Source organism: Megascapheus bottae, chromosome X (genome assembly GCF_031878675.1).
Source record: "Megascapheus bottae isolate mThoBot1 chromosome X, mThoBot2.hap1, whole genome shotgun sequence".
NCBI classification, from domain to species: Eukaryota; Metazoa; Chordata; class Mammalia; order Rodentia; family Geomyidae; genus Megascapheus; species Megascapheus bottae.
This window is the reverse complement of record NC_143547.1, coordinates 93,574,372-93,600,783: the sequence shown is the minus strand read 5'-3', so window position 1 is coordinate 93,600,783 and position 26,412 is coordinate 93,574,372. Positions and strand designations below refer to the sequence as shown.

At 39.8% G+C, this 26,412-nt stretch overlaps 1 protein-coding gene across 4 annotated transcripts in view; it reads left to right on the top strand.

Moving 5' to 3' along the window:
* Nucleotides 1–23,620, top strand: part of Arhgef6 (Rac/Cdc42 guanine nucleotide exchange factor 6) — a 129,283-nt gene extending 105,663 nt beyond the window's left edge. For 2 of the 4 annotated variants that reach the window (XM_090326542.1, XM_090326541.1), the window contains 12 exons: nt 577–636; nt 3,939–4,085; nt 6,966–7,052; nt 7,831–7,909; nt 9,077–9,222; nt 11,188–11,313; nt 12,833–12,853; nt 14,320–14,413; nt 15,467–15,544; nt 19,131–19,230; nt 22,133–22,187; nt 23,402–23,620. In XM_090326542.1, coding sequence (XP_090182668.1) covers nt 577–636; nt 3,939–4,085; nt 6,966–7,052; nt 7,831–7,909; nt 9,077–9,222; nt 11,188–11,313; nt 12,833–12,853; nt 14,320–14,413; nt 15,467–15,544; nt 19,131–19,230; nt 22,133–22,187; nt 23,402–23,542 — 1,134 coding nt within the window. In that variant the 3' untranslated portion in view covers nt 23,543–23,620. Of the gene's footprint in view, nt 1–576; nt 637–3,938; nt 4,086–6,965; nt 7,053–7,830; nt 7,910–9,076; nt 9,223–11,187; nt 11,314–12,832; nt 12,854–14,319; nt 14,414–15,466; nt 15,545–19,130; nt 19,231–21,409; nt 21,466–22,132; nt 22,188–23,401 lie in introns of all 4 variants that reach the window. The other 2 variants (XR_016533839.1, XM_090326543.1) reach the window with 2 other exon arrangements.
* Nucleotides 23,621–26,412: the final 2,792 nt, after the last annotated feature.

Below are 26,412 nucleotides of genomic sequence, written 5' to 3'. Positions count from 1 at the left end.
CAGAGAGGAAAGAAACAACAAAAACAATAGCAACAAGCCAATTGAGTTCTGATGGGGAGCTGAGTTGGAACTTCATGGTGACCAGACAACATCCAGGAGACAGGACGTGAACTTGGAGACACGTGGTGTGGCATCCTGGCACCTAAGCTGTCTGGGCCTAAATTGGGTCATGGCAGGGGGCAGGGTCACAGCAAGCTCTTGATCCCAGGCAGTGCAATGGGAAGTCTACTAACCTATGGGTCGGGTGCCCAAGCCTGTCTCCAGAGATTCAGGTACACCTGTCATCTTGGGGGGAGGGGAGGAAGAGAGCTTCTCCTTCCCCATTTTGAAGATAAGATGCCAGACCTTCATTCTCCATATGCAAAGCTTTCTTAAGGCTATGTTATCTGCATTTCTCCAAAGCAAACCTTCATGTGCATTCAAACAATAGCCTCTCTCATCTCTAGCCTTTTCAGTACTCATTCCCTCCACTCAATTAGAGGCACTGGGCTAGCTGTTAGAAGTTACTTAGGCTCAGCCTCCTTACTTCACCAGCACCCAATTCTAATATTGTTTTCTACCATATTCCTTCAATAGGATACTCATCCCGACCATCAGGATATGTTGAAAGCAATTGTAGCATTCAAAATGCTCATGGTAAGTTATGATAATTTCTATATTTTGGTGGTGAAAGGTAATTTGTGTGTCATGTTAAGCCAATTTTCTTTCTTTTTAAAGTTATTGTTGGGGTGATGTATAGAGAGGTTGCAGTTACATTCGTCAGGTAGTGGGTGCATTACTTCTTGAACATTGATACCCCTTCTCATGTTTTTGTCTCCCTTTCCCTCCCTCTACCCTCCCCCCCATTGTTCTTTCTCGTGTATGTGTGTGTGTGTGTGTGTGTGTGTGTGTGTGTGTGTGTGTGTGTGTGTGTGTGTTGAAACCAGGGCTTTAAGTCAAGTCATCATGCTCTCACTTGGCCTTTCTGTTCAAGGCTGGTACTCTTACAAGTTGAGTGACACATCTACATTTAGCTTTTTTGCTGGTTAGTTGGAGATCACAGTGTCCCAGACTTTCCCACTCAGGTGTGATTTGAACTATTACCCTCAGATCTCAACGCCCAGCTTCCTAGCTAGGAGTACAGGTGTGAGACACCAGTGTGGGGCACTTGTGTACAACATTTTCTTCCTTATGCAAAGGTCATTAGAGTGCAAACAATAAGCTTTCATGAAAGTATTGCAGTGATTGTTTCATTTTGGCCTCCACAAATCATGCTTACCTATGAAAGGTTACCAGGCTGAGGGTATAAAGCAATCACATCTGAAGTCTTGGCCACATTAAGCATTGGTGTGTAGGTGGGGGGTTTCCTTTAGTCTCTTTATCTTTACCTCCATTGCTCACCCCCCATGGTATAACTCATGCAATTGTCATTTACGGATTGGGTGAAATACTGGATTCAACTACGAATAGCAAAAGATATGAGTTTGTTCTTTTGCACATGAAAAAGAAATCTTTCATGAAAGGAAGAAGCATTATGCCAAAATTCACTCAGTTTATAGAGAATACTACTAAAGGCACCTGTAATCTTGTGTATCGTGATTAATGTGTCTTTTTGAACCCTAGGATGTAAAACCACTTGGTGCCATTTGAGAAGGAAAGAAAGCTTTGTTTTGGGTGATTAAGTTTAGCTTCAATTTTAACATTTCTATTAGCAATATGAATGACTTGGACCGGTGTGCAGTTATTGATTCTTGATGTAACATTATGATGTACCATTCATCATCTCCTTTTACTGCTTTTGAAATATTAGGAGTTGGAGAAGCAATAGGTAACAAGTTTATAGTTAAACAACAAGTTCAATAACAGTTAGGTATTGGTCTAAAAGTGCTGTTGCTGTAGGTCTATGACAGTCAACTACTGAATCTTTACATGGCTCAACCTAATTGAAGAGTCTAAGACATTTGTATAATAATTTGTATATTTTTCCTATATAGAGAAAATGAGGAATGTCTCTATTATTCTTTTTTTTTGCCAGTCCTGGGCTTGAGCTCAGGGCCTGAGCACTGTCCTTGGACTTTCTCAAGGCTACAGCTCTACCACTTGAGCCTCAGCACCATTTCTGGCTTTTTTTCTATGTATGTGGTACCGAGGAATTGAACCTGGGTCTTCATGCATGCTAGGCAAGCACTTTAACCACTAGGCCAAACTCCCGGCCCTCTCTATTATTCTTTCTGATCATGTTATAAACTTTTGGTGTTTATAGTGTATTCCCATTATATGTGCTTTCTGTAATTTTCCTTCAAATATTCATTTAGCTGAATGAGGTAGCAAAGATTTTACAGAAAAATTACTTTCAAAAAACTATTACATTACATTCATTTGCAAATAGTAACAACTAAACATGTTTGTGTGTGTGTGTGTGTGTGTGTTCATTTTGGAATGAATGTTATTAATTTATTCCAAGATAACTCACACTTTCTGAAGCAGGGCTATACATACCCTCATACACCTAAACATGCATGCATAGTGTTTATGCTTCACTTAGAGTTGACAAGCTAGAAATAGTTTCTTGGTAGAAATTTTGAGTTTGTCATAATGAAATTCAACAGGATCACTATTTTTTTTCTGTAGCGGTCCTGGGGCTTGAGCTCAGGGCCTGGAAAGTCCTTCAGCACCACTTTCAGCCTTTTCTGTGGATGTGGAACCAAGGAATCAAACTCATAGCTTGCATGCTACTTAAGCACTCTACTATTGCTACTGTTGGCCACCCTACCACCTGGCCCCCAGTATCACTTTTCCTCTAATTTTTTTGTCAGTCATGGGGCTTGAACTCTGGGACTGGGTGTGGTCCCTGAGCTGTTCAGCTCAAGGCTACCACCCTACCCCTTTGAGCCATAGTGCCACTTCAGTTTTCTAGTGGTTAATTGGAAATAAGAGTCTCACGGTCTTTAGTGCCCCGGCTTGCTCTGAACCACGATCCTCAGATCTCAGCCTCCTGGGTAGCTAGGATTACAAGCATGAGCCACCGTGCACAGCTCTCCAATTCTTTTAGAAATAAAAATTAACTATTTTTTATGGAAATCTACTTTGGCTTCCTCAACACAAAATACAGGACAGTGGATAATTTTCATCCAAATTTGGTTTAATTCACTGTGGCATAAAAATGATTTTGTTTTTGTTTTATAAGTCTCTAATAATTTTTGGCATCTTTCTGGTTTTGTTTTTATTATTGTTGTCATGGTATTACCTTTTTAGAAAGCGAGTCTAAGTCAGAAAACTAAAATTGCTTTGTAACTTATGCCCTTCTTACTCAAAGATAGGCAAGTAGGCTGGTTGCCAGCAGCTTCTAAAGATGCTGAGATATGAGGACCATGGTTCAAAGCCAGCCTGGGCAGGAAAGACAGTGGGGCGTTTCCAAGTAACCACCATAAAACCAGAAGTGGTGTTGAGTTTCGAAGTGGTAGAGCACTAAGCCTTGAGCAAAAGAGCTCAGTGACAGCACCCAAGCCCTGAGTTCCTGCTTCATTACTGAAAAAAAAAAAGATAGGCAAGTAGACAGGATCAAGAGAACAGGTACCAACCATATTTGAAACTACTTGTTGCTGGCCTGGGTTTGCTTCAGGGGATTTTGCAGCTTGTCTTTCCAGATTCCTCATTGGGAGAGAAGAACAAGCTCTTTCTGTTTTATTTTATTTGTTTTTTGAGGCTTTGAAAAGATGAACAATATCTCATCCTCATACAAGCTTTAGAAGCTCAAGACTAGTGACTTAGTCGATTAGATTTTTTTTATATATGTAGGGAATGTGACTGGTTATAGGATTTCAAGGAGAGAAATAAAGGGACCCAAAGGGAATCTGAGAGTCAAAAGACATCTTTTGATCTTGTGTTGGGTCTCCTGGATTTCACACATGTATTTTGTAAGAATTCCTATTCTGTTCTGTTTGGTTTTGCTTTTGTAGGGACAGTGCCAAGATCTGAGGAAGAGAAAACAACTAGAGTTGCAGATACTTTCCGAACCTATTCAGGCATGGGAAGGGGAGGACATTAAAACCTTGGGAAATGTAATCTTTATGTCACAGGTGATGGTACAGTATGGAACTTGTGAGGTAAGGTGCTTCACATTTCAACCTTGTTCCTTCCATCTTGCATCTTGTACAATTTTCTTTCTTTGATTTGTTCTTCAAGGTTAAATGATCAAACATTCATATCAGAAACAGTACCAATTCTTTGACCCCCAACTCTTCAGATATTGTGACCGTGGAGGGAAAGACTGCTCCTGGCTTCCAAAGAATTCATTCACATAAACTAAAATACAGGTTCAAACCTGGAAACAAACTAAACAGTGTTTACTAATGCAGTCTCATCAGTAAGCTCCATACAAAATCTGAGAAGGGAGAGACTAGCAAGACCTCAGGGAGATAGGAATCGAGATTAGTATCCGATGAGACCACAAGAATGGGGCTTTTCGATGAGACCACAAGAATGGGGCTTTTATTTCCCTGCAGGACAATAAGGAAGTGAGACTGCGGGAAACTAAAGGAGCACTTCAGATATAATGAGAGGAAAGACTGCCTGAACCTGGTTATATTGGATCTTGCACTTCCAGGAGCTAGAGTAGTTTAGATGGATGCAGCAAGCAAGAAGAAACAATGAACAAGTCCCAACAAGCACAAAATCGTGGGAAAGGGCCATTTGTGGATGACATCTAACAATGATGTATCAGATGGGGTTGAGACTAGAAATAAGGTGGTGGGAGAGGGAATGGATCATAAGGCAAAGGAAAGTAAGACACATGCTTAGATGGGAAAGTCAATGAGAAGGGCTAAAGAAGATGACAAATGCCATTCTGCCTAGGGTACTTTAAATGGACTGTAACCATCTAGTTGGAGATGTTCTGTAGGCAGCTGGTAAAGCACTATGGAAATGGGGGTGAGAGGGTGGAGTAGCAACAGAGATTTGGATGTCCTTGACAGATGTGCCTTCCTAGGAAGTAAATATGTAAAGAGAAGCACTGGGGATGAAGATAGATTATTTCTTTTAGGAAGGGGCCAGGGGAGGGGAGAAAGGTTGATTATGTTACCTGGTGTGATTTATCTACCTGCTGTGATTTATCGGGTGTTGAGTTGTTTTTCTTCTCCCCAAACATCTTACTATACTCTCTGACATGTCTGTGGCAGAGATTCATTACTTTGAGTTAATAAGTAATCTCACTGAAAATGCAGAGACCCTGGGGAAGGTTAATGCTCTGAGGCTAACTATTAGTCATTCACATGTTTGGGATAAATACCCCGTTGGGTGAAAGGAGGAGGAACCAGTGCCAGGAGGGAAAGAAAACAAAGACAAATGGGAGGATTGAAAAGAATTGGGGGTCATGGTGTCATGGAATTCCTAGAGGAATACTTGAAAGGGACCAGCAAGCTGAGTGCTGCAGGAGATTCAGAGGTCAAGGAGTGTGAAGACCAAAAAGAAACCTTTGGATTTGGCCAGAAGGCAGTTATTGATGACTTTGAGAGAGCAGTAGGGGAGTGCAGTCAAGCAAGGATCAATGAGAAGTAAATGAAGGCAGCGAGTAATTCGGCAATAAAATGTCAAGAAATGAGATATTATGTAGAAGGGGCCACATGGGGAAAACAAGGCCTTTTAGAATAGGAGATGCACATACATTAAAGGCAAAATAGGAAAAGTGATAGCTCTAAAAGGAAGTGAAAGATTTGACAGGATACCGAGCACTTTGCAATGAACATATGCAAAAATTCCATTTGGCACAATTGTCCTGGTGCCCATCTCCTCTTCCCTTTTGATTGCAATATTTGTTTAAGGGACTCTGTGCTAAGGTTTCTTCAGTGCCACCCAAAAACAATCTTGCCTTATATAGTGCGCTATAAAGTGCCAAAAGAGGATTTTGAATGTGCTCACTGTAAATAAATGAAACAAATTTAAGATTATATGTGCAAATTACTCTGCTTTGATTATTAAAGTATGTTTGCATGAACTAAAACTTCATATTGTACCCTGTAAATACATACAATTCTTTTTTTTTTGCCAGTTCTGGGTCTTGAACTCAAGGCCTGAGCACTGTCCTTGGACTTTTTTTTTTTTTTTTGCCAGTCCTGGGCTTGAGCTCAGGGCCTGAGCACTGTCCTTGGACTTTCTCAAGGCTAGAGCTCTACCACTTGAGCCTCAGCACCACTTCCAGCTTTTTTCTATGTATGTGGTACCGAGGAATCGAACCCGGGTCTTTGTGCATGCTAGGCAAGCACTCTACCACTAGGCCAAACTCCCGGCCCCGTCCTTGGACTTTTTCAAGGCTAGCATTTTTTCGGTGAATGTGATACTGAGGAATCAAACCTAGGGCTTTGTGCATGATAGGTATATACTCTACCATGAGGTCACATGCCTGGCTCAATATATACAATTATTATATGTCAATTGTCAAAAAAATAACTCATAAAATTGGTCTGGTAGTGTTGCCTAGTGGTAGAGTATGGGCTTGGCATGCATGAGGCACACACAAATAAAACCACACAATAAAAACAACTGTTTACTATTTTGTTTTACATACATACAATAGCTATCCTGGTTATTAGTCCTTACATTAATTTTACGAATAAAATTTATTCTGCATATTAGTAACTAATTTGTTTCCTGTCTTTGGAAAACACTTAATTGGATACTTCTCATAGGAAAATGGTATTGTTTTGGGAACCTACAAATTTCTTTTGTGCCTAGGATGTATGCTGTAAAAACTGTCACTTCTCAGGAAGGAGAGAGAGGTGGCACATATATTTCTATTTCAAAGTAAAATTTAACTAGCTTCATGCTTTGGGGTTGAATTTCTTTCTCTTTTTTATTGACTTTCTCTTAAAAATTAACTTTTATCCTTTTGGTTGATTAAGGTCTGTGTTACAAAGCAATGATTCCAGAAATTTCTAAGCAAAAATGTGTTCAATTTTTATTTTCTATTTACTCTTTTCATTCTACCTTAGGACAAAGAGGAGCGGTACCTTTTGCTGTTTTCAAATGTCCTGATAATGTTATCTGCGAGTCATCGGATGAGTGGTTTCATCTATCAGGTTGGTAGATTTCATATAAAGCAAGTAGCAGGAATCTTTTGAAAATAGGCATCTGTCCAGGTGTGATATCTCCAGTATGACATTAAAAGCTCTCACCAGCAAAGGCAGAATGCCCTGACCCTTTTTAAAAAATTAAACAGCTTATAAGGACATATGTTCCTTAAATCAAAAACCTCATATTGGTATCAGTTTGTTTTGAATCTGTGCCTACAAGCTATGTTTTGAATGTGTAAATAGGAATCTAAGTCTACTATTGAATAAATTGGCAGCAACTTTTGGCAGGTTCATATAATTTATAGCTGAGACAATAGAAAACTGACACTTTCTACAATTGTCTTATTTCAGCCACATCATATTGTTTTGAGTTTCCAACATTCAAGTCACTAAAGTCCTCAGGAAATTACACTTCCTTCTGTTTTTGTCCAGGATATAGAGTATTATGACAATATTGCCTGTTGTACCAAGGCTTGGCCTTTATTAATTTCCATGAAATCTGAGCTTTTCCTTTGCTTGCTGATTCATGTAAAAATATGTAAGAAAAATAAACTGTCTTGAAAATCTTGATCTTATGGTTTAGGATGTGTTAGCTGGTTACAACCCATAATTCCCCTCCTCCACCCCGTTGCCTTCTTTTCTGGCTAAAATTCACAATAGGAATATTATTGATAGACTTGACAAACATGTCTAGTCCTAATTTAGCAGTGATTCCTGAGAGGGTCAAAAGTCTTAGAGAAATGTGTTTTATCACAGAATTAATGGGAATGTTCTTTTCTCATAGGGAAAAATACCAATAGCAGGAATAGCAGTGAGTAGATTAGATGACATCGAAGGAAATGACTGGGCATTTGAAATCACAGGTAGGCAATTTTCTCTTTTTTTTTTTCATGTAGCTACTTCAAATCACTTTTGGAATGAATTGAAGTTTAAATAAGTAAATGCTATTATTTTCTCTTATATAATCCATGAGCAAGTTTTATATGGAAATGGTAAAGTTGTATTACATTGCCTGGAATAAGTAGGGTACAGAACATTGAAGTCTCTGGGTCATTTAAAGGCCTCAGCTTTGCCATTTGTTTCAATACTCTCTTGAGTAAGAGCTGCATGTGAGAGCTAAAGAATAACAAAATGGTGGGTATAAATGTGATTTTTTTGTCTTCCTCTCTGTCATCTAGTCCATGGACTTCTATCAGCAATCTTATCAACGTATGCATTAGCAAGACTTGGTTTGGTTTCTAAAAAGGCTGAAAAGTACATTCTTCACAAATTCAACAAAATTCCATGGCTTGATAAGGCTCCCTGATATTTTGGACTATTATTCCTTTTGCCAGGCCTGTTAAGGTTGACATGTAATAGTAACACTTTTTTTGCAGTGATATGGCACACTAGTGAGGTCTGGGCTAATGGCGCTGACTTCCTATTGGCACGTGTGTTTCTCGATAAGAAGCTTAAGGTTTTTCTATTTGCCTGTAGATTGTAGATGGCTTTACTTGGGTCTTGTTCTGACTTTGATACCTGGAGAACTAGTACAATATTCTCATTTGAAGCTATGAACTAGCTAGAAAACATATTTAACATTTCATATATGTATTAACACAGCTTATCTGTTCCTAACCTAAAAGTTTGAAAAGGATATTCTATAGGTAGGCAGATGCCTAAAACTAAATATCCAAGTCGTAGTTGCTCAAAATGTATTTGTTTTTGTCAGTTGTAGATCTTGAACTCAGGACCTAGGTGCTGTCCCCAAGTCTCTGTGCTCAATGCTAACACTTTCCCAGTTGAGCCACAGCACCAGCTTTTGTTTTTCAGTGGTTAATTGGAGATAAGAGCTTTTATGGGGACTTTTCTACCTGGGATGGCATCAAACTATGCTCCTTACATCTCAGCCTTCTAAGGAGCTAGGATTATAGGCCTGAGCCCCGGCGCCCAGCTCAAAATGTATTTGAATGAAAGAAACTCAATGGTTTGTCTTACCCTTTGTTCCTCGTCTTGTATTTTGAAATGTTCGCATTCATTGGGTGATACAGGTAACGTAATAGAGAGAATTGTGGTCCATTGCAACAACAACCAGGACTTCCAGGACTGGTTAGAGCACCTGAACAGACTAACCAGAGGACCCACCTCTTGCAGTTCATTATCGAAAACCTCATCATCATCGTGTAGTGCTCATTCTGTAAGTAGTCCATTTGTACAGCCTGTGAATTATTGAGGCTCACAAATGACAAGAAGCTACAAGCATGTCCTTTGATGTTGAGTAGTCTATATTTGTATATTCTGAAGTACAGTTAAACCTCATTAATTCTGATTTGTCATTGGGAAGCCCATTCAAATTCATAACAAATCTTGTAATTAAGGGTATAGTTTACAAATAGACCATTGGCCTTCCATATTCAAGGCCCTGGGTTCTATCCCCAAGCCCCTCCTTTTTTTTCCCCTTAGAAATAGTCAATTCTAGCCAGGTGTGGTGGCTCATGCTTGTAATCCTAGCTACTCAGGAGGCTGAGATCTGAGGATTACGGTTCAAAGCCAGCCTGGGAAGGAAAGTCTGTGAGACTCTTATTGCCAATTAACTACCAGAAAACCAGAGGTGGCGCTGTGGCTCCAGGGGTAGGGTGCTAGCCTTGGGCTGAAGAACTCAGAGAGAGCACCCAGGGCAAGAGTTCAAGTCCCAAGTCCCATGACTGACCAAAAAAAAAAAAAGAAATATTCAATTCTATTTGATAGCATTCAGATAGTCAAACTAAGTGCTATCCAAGTATTTTTTTGGCCAGTCCTGGGGCTTGAACTCAGGGCCTGGGCACTGTCCTTGGCCTTTCTCAAGGCTAGCATTCTACCCCTGAGCCACAGAACCAGTCTGGGTCTTTCTGTATATATGGTACTAAGGAATCAAACCCAGGGCTTCCTGCATGCTAAGCAAGCACTCTACCACGAGGCCACATTCCCAGCCCCTGTCCAAGTATTTCTAACCAGAAATTCTGCTAAGATATTTTACAAATAAATGAGATTCATTCAGTGGCTATTAATTCTCATATTCATAACGTGCTCAGAGTTTGTTCCTTCTCTGAGTGTTTACACATCTCCACGTATTTCCCTCATGCTGTCGCATTCCCAAGGTTACTAAGGTTACTTTCTAAGGTTCTGTTAACATTGCTTTTCTCTGAGTTTTTACCAATTTAGAATTAATTGTATTTGAATTGATGAGATTTTACTGTGCTTATTAAGAGAACTGGACGATATGCTGTGTTCTCTCTCTTAGCACTCCAACCAGTGATGCCAAAATTCCTGTTTTGAGTGTTGTGTGGTGTGGGGGAAATAGGGACTTGGACATAAAATCTCTGTTTACTTCTTTGTCAATGACTTGCTAGTTACTTCACTTTGCTAAGTTGATGTTGGGGATTTTTTTTTCTCCTCATGAAATAGCTTCTATTTGAGCATCCAACGGAGTTCTGAACACCGTTAGACTTAGATGTTACCTAGTACTCCATTTTCCTCCCTTATAGAGGAAAAAGGAAATCTGACTTGAATGAAATTCACAAAAAAAGAGAGAGGGAGGGGCTGGGAGTTTGGCCTAGTGGTAGAGTGCTTGCCTAGCATGCATGAAGACCCGGGTTCGATTCCTTGGTACCACATACATAGAAAAAAGCTGGAAGTGGTGCTGAGGCTCAAGTGGTAGAGCTCTAGCCTTGAGAAAGCCCAAGGACAGTGCTCAGGCCCTGAGCTCAAGCCCAAGACTGGCAAAAAGAAAAAAGAGAGAGGGAGGGAAGGAAGGGAGGGGGGGTGGAGGGAACGTGAATGGGCCTATTCTCAAACTGGAGATTCTTGCCATCTTTTTCTTCCTATGGCTGAGTTTTCTTTCTTTCTTTTTTTTGCCAGCCCTAGGGCTTGAACTCAGGGCCTAAGCACTACTCCTGAGCTTTTTCAGGGCTAACGCTCTACTATTTGAGCCACAGCATCACTGCTGGCTTTTTTTTTTTTGGATATGTGGTACCAAGGAATTAAACCCAGGACTTCCTGCATGCTAGGCAAGCACTCTACCACTAGGCCAAACTCCTGGCCCAATGGCTGAGTTTTCTCTTACTGTAGTTTAAGGTTGGATTCAGACAGCAGATTGCCAACATCTCATCAGATATTTTCTCAGTCTTTTAGCTCCACTGGACAACTTCGAGGACCCTTGGAACCTCCTCAAATTATAAAGCCATGGAGTTTAAGCTGTCTACGACCTGCACCTCCACTTAGACCATCAGCAGCACTAGGTTATAAAGAGGTAATTTTGTTATACGTGGTATAAAGTTGTGTAGCTCATTGCAAATAGTTCATTAAGAGTGCACTAGAATTCCTGATAGGTGGTATATGTGAATAATTTCTGAATTGCTAGATGTAGTGACTTTTGTTTTGTTTCTTCCCCATTGCCCAGCTACAATTCTTTATTGAATATTCACTAACTGCATTTCCTTGTCTCTTCCTAAAGTGCCTCTGCTTTAAATTTACATGATTATATTCCTTCTTTAAATTAGTGAACCATGCAAATATACCTAAAACAAGAACCATTTTATTAAGAGTTGAATTTCCCCTCAAACTGATCCAATTCTGCATTTTGGAGCATTTTGGTCTATTAAACCAAATTAATAATGTGATATGAGACTGAGCTATGCGTTTAAATTGTGAAACTGATATTTGCTACAAGGAAAGGGAAAACAAGGAATTTCCTGAAAGGAATGTCTTTTTTGTCGTTTGTTTTTGTTTTGTTTTTTTAAAGAAAGCCTTTTCAGCTGCAACCTTGTAGAACGTTTGCTATTTTGGTAGTGTGGATTTTTCTTAGTATTGTGGTTTTAAGGTAGTCGTTTATTTTCTTTAGAAATTGCAGTCAAGAAATATCAGCGGCTTCCAAAACTATGTAGTGTTGGCATTTCCATGTAGTGTATTTTTTTATATTTGATTGTTACAGATTTCAGAAAAGTGGCTCAAATATTAAAAGCTTCTCTTTAAATGGGTCTTGTTGCATGAAGACTAAGTTGGTGATGGTTACGTAATGAGCCTTAGAATTTTGGCTCAAAATCAGGATATGATACTGTAGCAAAAATATGTTTTGATAATGTAGGCATTGCTGAATTTTGAGTCTGGTTTGCTTTAAATCATCATGTGTCTGCTGTGATAGTTTCCTCCATGCTGTAGTGGAGTAAAGATAGAATAATTGGTCACTGGAGAATTTTTTGATTCTTTCAACCTGATATTGTAGGAGATTTGATGTATGAGGTAGAGTTCTATTAGATACTTCTATTCAGAATTTGGCCAGGAAATAGTCCCAAGATTTGCTCTTAGAAATCAGTGTGAAATTCCTGTAATCATCCAGTTTTCTTCTTTGATTATTTAATCCAGGAATGCTAATTCATTGTTATCCCTTTTTAATGATGATGATGAATATTTTGTGATGTCAGTTGCTAAATTCAAATTGGGGTTAGTGTTAAAGGATAAAGATGATTTAATTCCTCACTTCACTGATCTGAAACATAAGACTTGGGAATAGAGTGATTACTGTGTTCTTACTATGTAGTATGTATTTCAGTATTTGTTACCATGTGCAGAATTAATTGTATTCTTTGAATTTTTGCATGATGATATTGCATCTGAAACAAATGTGGGAAATGTGATGATATTCTTTCTGTGTCATTTATGATAACACTAACATGTCAAATGTTGTTTTAGAATTATTGATAAATGGATTTGGTCATTATAACCATCGATCTCTCACGTTCATCTTCTCTTTCTTTACATATTCATTTTAGAGGATGTCTTATATCTTAAAGGTAAGGGTAGAATGATATATTTGGCTTACAGTGACATTATGTTGTGCTGTAACCTTTTTTGTTTTATTGTCGGGGTGTTATAAAGAGGGGTTACAGTTATATTCATCAGGTAGTGGGTACATTACTTCTTGAACATTGTTACCCCTTCCCATGTTTTTCCTTTCCTTCTCCCTACCCCCTACCACTCATCTTGGTTCTGTAACCTTTTGAATGGAGCTTTTCCTTATTGTCTTGTCCCTTGTTGTAACTAGTGGCTTAAATATGAAGATACAATTTTGACATGTAAGTACTTTCTTCAAAAGGCAGGCTTGTGTGAGATATATATATATAAATGCCATTGTATATGAACTACCTTAAAATGCCAATTTTCCTATTTTAAAAATCCTATTTTTGGTCCATTTTTGTCACTTGTGAGTTTTTCATGTCTTGTCTGTTTTCAAGTCTGAGTGTATCACTGTGGCTAAGTGAAGGATATTGCATTCTTTGTTTCATATACATTTTTGATTTGGGGACTTGAACTCAGGGCTTGGGCTCTGTCCCTGAGCTCTTTTCCCTCAAGGCTAGTGCTCTACTACTTTGAGCTATAGCTCCATATCCATATTTGAGTGGTTAATTGGAGATAAAAGTCTCAGGGGACTTTTCTGTCCAAGATGGCTAAGAACTGAAATCCTCAGATCTTAGCCTCCTGAGTAGTATGATTACAGGCCTGAAACACTGGTACCCAGCTTATTTCATATATATTTTAAGGTACTAATTATTATCTGCTTATCCCATATATAGATTGTATAGAAGACTAGAACAAAGAAGCATGAGGGTTTTTTCCTAAGTGTAAAATTCTGATATGTTTATTTGAATGTTGACAATGAACATATTTTTTAAATTTGGTGTTTATTCGTATGGAAAAAGCAAATTAATTTCCATTTCTATGGTCTGTTAATTAAAAACTATGGTTTATACATATATACATAAGGTTAGCTATGGTTATGTTCTTAACCACAAATTATTTATCAAGAAATTCTTTCCTTTGACTTTGGTTTCTCTGCCTTAATTTTCCCATCTGACACACAGAAATTAAATTTTTTGTGGGAATGCTATAAAGAAATCTCATTTAAATAGTTTTGAAGCTCTTAGAAAAGGAGATAAATACAATGTTAGTTACAAACGTTATTTAATTTCCATAAAGATATATCAGTGGTTAACAAAGTAAGAACTAGGATTCTAAGATTGGTATCTAATACTTTCTTTGCAGAAAGTACCCTAAGACATTCTTATTCCATCTCTGTAGGATTAGCTGAATTTTTTAACATTTCTAGAGTTTATTGGATCCATTTTATTGTGTATAGTACTAAGTTTTGATATGTTCTTAACTGTCAACATAACAAAGAAGCATTTTATTTAATTTCATTGGTTCTATTTCAATTCATAATTGGAGGACACTTTCAATTTTAAAAACTTTATTCTTACAGGAGTCTAGTAAAAGCCCCAAAACAATGAAGAAGTTTCTTCATAAAAGGAAGACTGAGAGAAAAACATCTGAGGAGGAATATGTGATTAGGAAAAGTATGTGCTTTGTACTTTCTGAAAGTTATTTATGGATGAACTACCATGAGCATTTTTTTAAAAGCAGATAATTAGAGCAATTTGTTCTCAGCATCATCTGTTGGGAAGACACATGGAAAAGTCTGGTCACCTCTAAGATTTTTGAATAGGCTGCCTCCCGCTGTACTTCCTGTCATTTTAGGCATTTTCATGATGCAGAACATTTCAACCCCCTACTAATTTAGAATCACTGAGGGTATCCATTTGCTATAGATACATTTTCTCCTTCTTTCTGAGGCCTAAGATATTTTCCTGAGCAGAAACAGATTTAGACTGGAAGGCTGAAATCCTTCTGGAAGTGTAATGCTCATTAGATTCTCATCTAGCCAAGCAACGGGCCTGCCGACTTCTGAAAGTAAAGCTTTATTTAGGGCTGTCTGACTTTGCATATGTATTTTACTCTAAAACTGTGAATAATGTACCTTGGGACATATGTAGTCAGTGACGTCTTGTAAAGAGGGGTCAGGACTGTGTATATGACTGAAAAATAGTTTGGATAAATCTTTGTTGAACTGCAACTTTTGCACCCCATTCATACTTGAGGGTGTCCATATGAACTTATTAATGGAATGCTACCATCCAGTCAGTTCGAGACTGAGTTGGGGAAGGGATAAGGGAAGAGAAAGAAGTAGGAAGCAGTACTGGCTGGAAAGATGGGCGTGATTAATGGGGATGTAAAGAAGATGAACCTTGAAACAGAGAGGAGAAGAAGGCAATGGTGTACTGAATAAGAGCTGACACCAGACCCGAACCCAGTGTTTTGATATTGGCCTCCAAGAGATGACTCACAGGATCCCTGTTCAGAGCTGTGGTACTCAGAATCATGCCCCAATTTGGGCTGAGTTTACTGAGGTTTCTCACAGAGCTGTTGCAGGGTTGCCATTTTGAGCCTTAAGTAGCTCTTTCGCCTGCCTCTCACAAACTCGGCTAGGAAAAGGTAGTGCAGTGTACTGCATTATTTGGAAAGTACGAGCTGGATATCTGTGAAAAGCCATTGCTAATTCCATTTGACAGGTACGGCTGCTCTGGAAGAAGATGCTCAGATCCTTAAGGTGATCGAAGCCTACTGCACCAGCGCCAATTTCCAACCAGGTAATGGCTCAAGTAGGCACCCTCAGACCGCTTTCTCTAATGTATGCTGTGTCTTCATCACTGCTCATTTGCCTCTTGGAAAAAGTAAAGCAGTACAAACAGGATTTCGGGGTGTAGAAAGCAGATGACTTGGTACAAGGAACAGTATAACCCTGCAGCTTTCAGATAAGGTGGTTTTTTTTTTTTTTTTTTTTTTTTAGCGAACAACGGTTTATTTACCCACTGTTGCATTTCACCCAGAAAGAGATGCAAGAGGAAAAAAAGTTGGAGGTGATAAAAATGAAAACAGGTTTAAAAAGTCATTCTTTTTTGAAGTACATAGATACTTTCAGCAGCACTAGTTAAGAATGAAAGAACCCAGAGAGTTCCTGTGTCTGTGAACTGATGCTAATCTTCTTATAGGCAGATTTGGAAAGGAAGTCAAAATACTATCTTTGATCAGTTGCATATTTAAGCGAGCAATGTTTTACCAGACTCAGTTTCAAAGTTGCTCTGAAAATCTGGAAATGTAGCTGTAGAGCAGAGGTTATTTAAAATGTCTGAAATTTTATTTTTCAATTGTCAAGGTGATGTACAGAGAGGTTATAGTTACATACATAAGGTAGTGAGTACATTTCTTCTTAAATATTGTTACCCATCCCTTGTTTTCCTCCTACTTTCCCTTCCCCCAACCCCACCCAAGATGTAAAGATCATTTCCAACATATTGTCTTGTGAATATTGCTGTTGCACTGGTTCACCCTTTGTCTCATCAGTTTGTTGTTCCTCTTCCCTTTCCCAAATCAGATAAGCATACATACAAGACACAGGGTACCAAAACCAATTACAGTGACTGACAGGGGATAAATAATGACAGTGAAAGAAAGCCAGGCACAGTGGCTCACGCCTGTAATCCTAGCTAGATTTGAGATCTGTGGATCACGGTTCAAAGCCAGGGCACTCTGTGAGACTCTTATCTCCAATTAACCACTAGAAAATGGGAAGTTGGACTGTGGTTCAAGGGTAGGGCGGTAGCCTTGAAATGAAGAGCTCAGGGACAACGCTCAGCCCACAGAGTTCAAGCCCCATGACCGGAAGGGAAAGAAAATAAAAAGAAAAAAAAAGAAATAAGTTCACAAGCACATTAAGAACAACAAAGAAAAGTTGATTTCATTTAGCATCATCTTATATGATCACATGGACATAGCTATTGACCACTGTGATCCTCTGCTAGGACTATTTTAGAAAAATGTCTGAAATTTATCACAGGGCTCTTATGTGAGGATGTTTTCGCCCAAGTGACTTGAGAGCTAGATAATGTCTCCTGGTGAAATCTTGAGTGTTTGAAAAACCAAGGCACCTGACTTATGTCTTCCATTTTCCCAGACATTCAGAATGCCATATTTTTTGTGAGATTTTTATGTTGAGGGTCATGGGGCTTAAACTCGGGGCCTGGGTGCTTTTCCTAAACTTCTTTCGCTTAAGGCTAGTGCTCTACCACTTTGAGCCACAGCTCTACTTAACTAGTTTTCTGTGATTTATGCAGATAAGAGTCTCATAGCCTTCCTGCCAGGGCTAGCTTCAAATTATAATCCCCAGATCTCTGCTTCCTTATTTGGTAAGATTACAGGGGTGATCCATCAGTGCTCGGCTATGAGATTTTTTTTTACACATCTGGATAAGACACAAATACCACATCATGCTTTCCTTGGAATAGCCACTGACCAATCACTTAGTTCGGAAAGGAATTCCCAAGTGACTGCCTTGACATACTCTTCCAAAGCAGTACGTCTGTCAGATCACCAGGATCAAAAGTGTCCCATGTGGAAGCCAATATGTTTTACCATGAAGAGGGGACACTTAACTGTTTCACACACAAAACCTAGCTGTGGCTTCAGGTATCACAGTGCTGATTATAAGCTACAAGGAGTCAAGAGAGGAAAATGACAACAGTTTTATTTTCTTTATCATGAAAGCTAGGAACAAGGAGGCGACAGGAGACATCAGAGGCAGCAGCCCTCATACAAAAAAATCTAACCTCGACTCTCCTCAGCATTATTCTCCACCTCAGTAGAATCCATACTTCTACTTAGTGGAGACAAGACAGAGTATACATTCTGGCATAAAGAGACATGAATGCTTTTGCTCCTCCTCCCTTGCCTCATTTTTGCATATGACAAGTATCTAATACCATGTGGGCAGGCACATGGCAGACTATTTCCCTTCAGCCAAAATTTTGCCTTCCTCCAGAATTGAATGTCTTGGCTCTTGCTACACTCACTTGAGTCAGTCAGTCTTCTGTCCACTCGTTAAGTGCCAGTGTTAGTGCTAGTCCCTGGGGAAAGTGAAGACAACACTTGACCTCAGGAAAGAAGTGATCAGATGAAAGGCAATGAGTGTGTACACCTCTGAAGGACATTGGCCTAGGAGAGATTAGTCCAGGGACTCTGGAGAACCAAGGATTGGGCCCTTAGAGACACTTAGAGACAGTCTGAGAAGAGAATGGTGAAGGCCTATGTTGTTTTCTGGTTTTGGATTTTTGCCGGTTCTAAGGCTTGAACTCAGGGCCTGGGCACTGTCCCTGTGATTCTTTTGGTCAAGGCTAGTGCTCTACCACTAAAGCCACAAATCCAATTATGACATTTTTGTCAGTTAATAGGAGATAAGGGTTTCATAGACTTTCCTGCCCCGGTTGGCTTTGATCTGTGATCCTCAAATCTCAGCCTCCTGAGTAGCTAGGATTGCAGGTGTGAGCCACTGGCACCCGGCTAGCCCTGTGGTTTTGATAATTTTCTAACCACACTCTAGTGGACGTCAAAACTTTTCAGTTACCTTCCATGCCCTTAGAGGAAAATAAAGAGAACAAATAAGCAAGAATGATGCTTTGGAAGCCTTTTCAGCCTTGATGGCTCCTAAGCTTGTGCTACCTTCAACCTGATCCCTACTAATAATGGAAAAGCAGAGCCTGGGATAGTGTGTCACTCCCTGAGGCTTGCAGACACAGTACAATCACTGGTCAGCACTTTGCTCTGAATAAGGCAAAATGGAGAAGGATTGGATCTTGAGATTGAGGGCAGCCAGTTGCTGGCCTTGTTACATTAAAATTTCTTGTGTCAGGAAAATGTCATCAACATATATTCTTAGCCAACTAACTACTGAATATAAGGCTGCAGCACTCTAGGCAGAAAGTCCCTGTGATATCCTGTGTGATTGTTGTTCTTAAAGTACTATGTGATTTCTCTTCTCTTTTTTTTTTGCCCTCATATTTTTAGTCTCATATTTTTTATTGTATCCGACTTTGTTACCTGGTATATTATATATATGTATATATATATGTTTATTTGTTTATTTGAAATAGGAAAGGAAAGAGGGGGAAGTAAGATGGTTGGGAAGAAGTGGGGGAAGGGAAACGGGGACACAAACATGAGAAAGGGAATCAATGTGTGAGAAGTAATGCACCTACTACTTGACGAATGTAACTGTAACCCCTCTATACATTATCCTGACCAAAAAAAAAAGGTCCTGCGATAATGGTAGTGGAAAGGAACAGATCCGAGTTTTGATAGTCTATGCTAGTAACTCCCCTGTTGTCTTGCAACCCTCTGCAGGTGCCCGCAAAGATTCTGTTCCACAAGTCTTACTCCCGGAGGAAGAAAAACTCATCATCGAGGAAACCAAAAGCAATGGCCAGACTGTCATTGAGGAAAAGTGAGTAGAGCAGATGATCCTTTTCCTTGGCCTGTCTAGGGGACTGCATTGGAGGTCTCATAGGGCACACATGAATGACGTCTTCTTTGCAAAGCATGTGATTGGACCTGCAGCACAGAGAAGGGGGATGGGAAGCGAAGCAGTGGGCCAGAGTGGTGCAGAGTAGCCAGTTCCCCTGTAGCATACGCAGCTGAGGAACATCTGCCAACACCGCTGCTCTGGATGGGTTTCTAATGGCTAGGAAGGCGAGAATGCTGATTTCCCACCCACAAGAGCCAATGTCTCCCACATTTTCCCCATTGGTCTGTGTTTCATAGTAATGTGTGTGACCTAAGGGGGAAAATCAAGGTGAAATACCTATGACTTACAAAACAAACACAAAGCAGCAAATAATTCATTTGCCTCAACTTGAGTCATTTCTGAAGTCAGGGCTGAGTCTGCATAGGCTAGCACGTTTCACAGTGCTTGGCATCATCAATGTATTTTTACATCCGATGTGTGAAGTGAGATGCCAAAATTGTAAAGTACTTGGGTACAAGAGAAGAACGGGCCTGGTTTAGCTCTCAGTTCCACTACTTCTTCTCTATATGATCTGCACCCTGAGCCTGTTTCCTCATCCATCAAATGGCAGTCATACTCTCATGACTGTGGTATGATCCAATATAGTAAGTATACACTGCAATAGTGACAGATACCATTATAGAATTAGTTATATAATTATGCTATTATTGATACTGAGCTTCACAATTTGTGAGAGCTTCAGGAAATGTGGTGTTAGCCTGCTGGCATTTATTTATTTATTTATTTATTTATTTATTTATATTTATGTATTTAGCCAGTCCTGGGGCTTGAACCCAAGCCCTAGATGCTTTCCTTCAGCCTGTTTGTGCTCTCTCACTTGAACCACAGCATCACTTCTGGCTTTTTCTGAGTAGTTTATTAGAGATAAGAACCTCATGAACCTTCCAAGTTGGCTTCATACTTCCATCCTCACAGTTTAGCTCCCTGAGTAGCTAGGATTATAGGTATGAGCTACCAGTACCTGGATTTTATCCTCCTTTTCTATGCAAGAAAACCAGGATCAAGAGAGGAAATAGAAACTTGTCAGAAGATGAGGAAGCAGAGCCTAGCTCTATACACTGTGTTTTGAAAGAGCTGCTGAGGAAACACTTTCACAACATGGCCAAGGCACTGTATCCCTTGTTGGCTGTGTGTGTGTGTGTGTGTGTGTGCATGATGGTACTGGGGTTTGGGTCTTCCACTCAAATTTGGCAGCCACATTTCCACATCCAGCTTTTGGATGCTTGGTTGGGGACAAGAGTTTCACACTAACAGTACCCAGTTCCTCTGTCGTTTTCTCCGGTGGTATATGAGATTTTCAGAAATAATTCCTTGACGTTGTGTCATGTGAAGTCATATGGGGTCAGAGAGTGTGACATGTCTTAAGGCCTTGCCTGTACAACAGTCTCATTACCATGAAATAATACTTATCCTGCACTAAAGCTACAGAAATAAAAAGGTTAGGATGCAAAGAAATCTTAAGAAATTGAAATCATAAAAAGGGAAAGTAAAGGAAAGACGAGATGAGTGGGAGGGGGTGGGAGAGGAAAAGGGAAGTTAAACATGGGAAAGGTGAACAATGTTCAAGAAGTAATGTACCTACTACCTGATAAATACAACTATAACCCCTGTGTACATCATCCCTACAATAAAATCAAAAAATTCAAATCATAGAAGCAGTGTACAGTGATGTTTTCCTGAGGCTGAGAGAGGATGGAGGAAATTAGGCTGTATTGGTCAAAGGGCACAATGTTTTGCTTATGCAAAGTGAACACATTTTTGGAGATGTAATTATAATAAGTAACTATAGTGAATTATGTCCTACATGTTTAGAATTTGCTCAGAGAGGTTTTTAAAGTGCTCTCAGCACATGCGCACACAAAACAGTTACACACACACACAGACATACAAAATGGTGACTATGAGGTTACTAATGATGAATTAGGTGTATTGTGGGCACTACTTCATGCTGTAAAATATATTAAAACATCATGCTTTATACTGTAAATGTATAGCTTTTTAAAAATCAGTATATGTTAAGCTAAAAAAGCAAAGTTTTTTATGGCCCATGTCTCTTGCTTTCTTTTTTCTTTTCTTTTCTTTTTATTTTTTGAGCCAGTTACTAGTGCTTGACTGCAGGGCCTGGATGCTATGTCTGAGCTTTCTCCACTCAAGGTTGGTGCTCTGTCACTTGAACCACAACTCCATTTGTAGCTTTTTGCTAGTTAATGAGAGATAAGAGTCTTATAGACTTTCCTGCCTGAGATGACTTCAAATCACAATCCTTAGGTCTCAGCCTTCTGAGTGGCTAGGATTACAGGTGTGCGCCACTCACACTTGGCTCCAAGTCTTTTGTTTTTGTTTTTGTTGGCCACACAGCTGGAGGGAAGACTTAAAGGAGAAGGGAGGTGGAGAAAGGGACCATGCCATGGCATGGAATGAGGCTGGGTGGTGGTTGTTCTCCCCTGACTGCTGAGCAAGTGAGGAACATTCAGTGCAGTACCATTTCCCATCAGCTAGAAAATCCACAGCTTTCCAGGATCTGCACTTGTTTTTGCTTTTGCTGGTCCAGGGGCTTGAGCTCTGGGCCTGAGTGGTGTCCATGGGCTCCTTCTGCTCAAGGCTAGCACTTGAGAGCCACAACGCCCATATTTGGCCATTTCTCTGATTAATTAGAGTCTCATGGACTTCCCTACTTGGGCTGGTTTGAACCTTGGTACTCATAGCTCAGCCTCCTCAGAAGCTAGGATTACAGGTGTGAGCCAGCAGCGCTGCGCCAGGATCTGCACTTTTACAAAGTTAAATGTTAGCCATTCATCTCTGAATTTTCTTTTTGTTCTAGGACCCTTGTTGATACTGTTTATGCCCTGAAGGATGAAGTCAAAGAATTGAAGCAGGTAAGAAATACAGACATTTTCTCAGATGACACAACCACTCTGTGTTCCTCACCTCCCTGTTGGGAAATGATATCAGGAAAGATCCAGGAGCAGGGTGATGAGGACAGACTGGTATTTCCCTTGTGTCCTCGAGGTACCTTTTTATTGATTTTTTAAAAAAAATCATCTGCCCTTGGCCAGGAGTTTGGCCTAGTGGTTAAAGTGCTTGCCTAGCATGCATGAAGACCCGGGTTCGATTCCTTGGTACCACATACATAGAAAAAAGCCGGAAGTGGTGCTGAGGCTCAAGTGGTAGAGCTCTAGCCTTGAGAAAGTCCAAGGACAGGGCTCAGGCCCTGAGCTCAAGCCCAGGACTGGCAAAAAAAAATCATCTGCCCTTGAGTTTAAAATTACCAAGGCTTGCTATTTAGCATTTTGCAATAGGATCCAAAGTTTGTTCTGATTTTCCCCTGCCTTTGGCATCTATAACCCAAATATAGGAAAAGCAAGACATTCATAAGTCTGTAAATGTAAAGAGAATTTAAGTCATGCTTTGTGGATCCACTGGGGATGAGGCCTCAGTGTTCCTGAATGCCCACTCTGTGTGGATGCAAAGACTGAGTACTTGGTGATGAAGAGCAGGATGGACAGGGGTGAGAAATCAAGCAATTTCTAGTGGAGGCACTGTGGGTTTCTAAATCCAGGTTGGCCATTGAGGCTATGGAAAAGAGAGTGGATGTAAAGGAAGGCATGTTACACAGTTGGCACCTGTCAGGGAGAGCAAGCATTAAAGACAAATCTACTTCCCTGGATAGTGTAGTTGTTATGATAGTCTTCACAGGGATTAGGAAATGTAGAAGGAGGTTTAGGGATGATGGAGGAGATGCTGAGTTTATTTTAGGATTTAATGACTTTGAGGTACTTAGTTCAATCTGTTTAGATTGAACTAGGTAGCTCCCATTGGGACTGTGGGCTCAGGGGATGACATTAGTACTGGAGAATACCATTAATAGACCCTTGTATTGAAAGAAAAGTGGAAGTGGAAGGCCCTGCTCCAGAGAAGGCTCACATTTCACAGAAGAATCCAAAGGCTGGTCAGAGTTAGGCAGGAGAATCAAGTGGGTGACTTGTCTTCAAACCGGAAGGAAGGATTTCAAGGGAGGAAAGTATAGTTCATTAGCAGTGAAAGTGGCCAAGAGAAGGAGCAGGAAGTGATCAAATCTTTTCCATCACAGGAGAATAAAAGAATGAAGCAATGCCTGGAAGAAGAACTGAAGTCAAGAAGGGACCTAGAAAAGTTGGTTCGGAGACTGTTAAAGCAAGCAGATGAGTGCATTCGAGCTGAATCCAGTAGCAAGACTTCTGTTCTTCCATAACGAACTCTGTGTCGCTGGGCAGTGTGCCTTCAGCCCATCTTGAAATGTCCAGTTGAATGATTTGACTCAATTTGCTCACTTCTTTTGGCCTTTGTTTTTTTTTTTTTTGTTGTTGTTGTAGTTGTTTGACTCTCACCCACTCTGTTAGTGTGAGTGTGTGTGTGTGTGTGTGTGTATGTGTGTGTGCGTGCACATACATATGTGTGTTTGCTTAGTTATGTGTTGTCATTTGGTTATTGGTTATCATTCGTTTGTTTTTCAGCCTAGAGGACAAAGCAAAAAGTGGTGGTCGAAGAAGCCTCAAAATCTTTGCCAGTAACTCAGAGCAGGAAAGCCAAAGCTTTCAGATGGCCTTCCTTTCATGGTTTTTGTTGTAGTTGCAGTTATTTTTTTTTTGGCTTTTTTCCCTTTTTTTTGTAATAGCCATTGCCCTTGGTCATGTGTGTTGGGCTGGCTATTGTCTTAAAGCAGCTGGCTATGGTATATTAAATATGAACCCAAGTTTCCCTCTATGTTTTCCTGTACCCAGAAACCCCTTAGCCCTTCTTACGGTACCTACTTGATGGAAGACAAATCTTCCTGAGTTATGACTATGTAGGTGAAATATTAATACCTTTATCAAATGTCCACATGTCCTACTCTGGACAGGCACACACCACCCTTCAGTGATACGTCCAAAAGAAATTGCTACCCCATTTATTAAGACTCTGAAAAGTGTACATTTCACCTCGGTGGGGCAGAAGCTCTGGCCATTGGTACTGAACCCCAATCCACCAGTGAATTGCATTGGGCAGTCCTCCCCTTCAGTAGCAGAGCTGAGCCGTCCTTCCCGGTGCATGACCCTTTGCCTTCTGCCTAAGTGTGTAAGTTTTCTATTTCCCCAGTACTTTTAGCCAACCATACCAAATGGTGTGTAGATTAGTATGTATGTGCTTTGCTTACTGTTGAAAAACGCATAGACTGTGAGCAGTTACTTTACATGACGTATTCCAATGGCAACCTTTCTGCCTTCCGTACCACTTGCATTGAGAGGATTATTGTGCCCCAAAAGACAGCATCCATTCACTTTTGCTTTCCCCCTCCATTCACTTTTGCTTTCCCCCTTATGCTGTGAGAAGTTAGGAGAATCATTATAATCAACATCTTTCAAGGAGGACTCAGCATTATTGGAAACAAATATGCTGTTCTCCAGTTTTTGAAAATATACAAAATGAAATGGCTCTTATGGCCACTAATTATTTGGAGGGGATGGTTTGCTCAAGTTGCTTACTGACCATCTACTTTGTAAGTATCTCAGAAATGAGAACTCTGAGAAATCATGTTTAGGCAAGTGTCACATCCAAAACCTTAGCACAATTCAGGATGAGTCAAGACTGTAGGACAGAAGTACAGCCAGCCCACTCCTCCTCCCCCAAAAGGGGACATGGGGCCAGATGGAGAACATCACTACAGATGCAGAAAGTCAATAAGCAGATACACGTTATCTTACAGATGTATTTGATGGGTGCTGGTAGATGTTGGGGTTAGTGGGCTTTTTTTAGAACCACATTTGGAGCTTGAAACCTTCAGCTTGCTGAAGAGCCTTTTCTTTTCTTTCTGGTACTGAGGATCTTGAGGGTTCATAACTTCATGGCATGGGTTAAGTCTGCCTCCTGTGCAGCAAATGTTTCAGCATCCACAGCAAATAAATAGTTCCTGCAGTTCAAAAGCAGCCAATCACACACAGCCATCTTTGAAAGAGGATTTCTAAGAACAGCTATTCTGTTTAGATACAACATCTCTTGCCTAACAATTAAAAAAAATGCTATCCAGATCGTTGTATCTTCCCTGTATGTGTGGTTTAGTCAATAGCTTGCAATAAATGTACAAACTATATCCATAGGAAACATTTTTTGTGTGATTACAGTACTTTAGTTGATTGCTTATGATAGTGAAAGGTCATTATTTTAAAGTCATATGTACATATGCATGTTTCTGGAACTTGGCCCTTTTGATGAGAGGCCCTAGGTACTCGGTATTGAAGCTTGTGCAGAGTGCTGTCTGCGCTTACACACTAAAAATAATATAAAGGAAATGAAGCCATGTTAACCGACAGCAGCGTCTCCATAGTTGTGTTGTTTACAGTACTCTATAAATGAGTTCCTGTTACTCTGTAATTAAACTGCTACCCTTAGAGGCCTTTCCGTTTCTTCTCTGTCATGTTCCTTCTTACACGAGTTCAAATTTTCTAACTTGTTTTTATTTTAAATACTTTTAAAATGGACATTTTCAATAAACAAAATAAACAGTGCTTTATAAAATAAGTCCTTTGCTTCTGTTTTGCTAGCTACTATGTAGGAAGAACTTTTTTTAAAAGCTGAGTTTTATTTAAAGTACACATGGCATACAATGTTATATACATACATAGTGATATATGTATGTCACATACATATACATATATTTAATGATTATGGGCTAGTTGGTGAATTCATCATGTCAATTATGTATATCTCTGGAGTAAGAGCACTTAAATTATTTTGAAATATTCAATGAGTTATTATTAATTATATTCACTTCATTGTGCAATAGATCTCACAGATTTATACCTCCTTTCTACCTGAAACAATATCCTTTGATAAAAAAATCTTTCCCTGTCTATATCACTGGTCACCACTACTCTACTCTCTATTCTTGTAAGTTTGACTTTTTTAGATTCTACATGTGAATGAGATCATACAGGATTGGGTGTTCTGTGCCTGACTTCTTCATATAACATACTGATCTCCAATTCATCTGTGTTGATGCAAATGACAGGATTTTCTTTTTTTTTAAAGACTAGATAGCATTCCACATCATTTCTGTCCATCCATTATTGATATTAGGTTAATCAA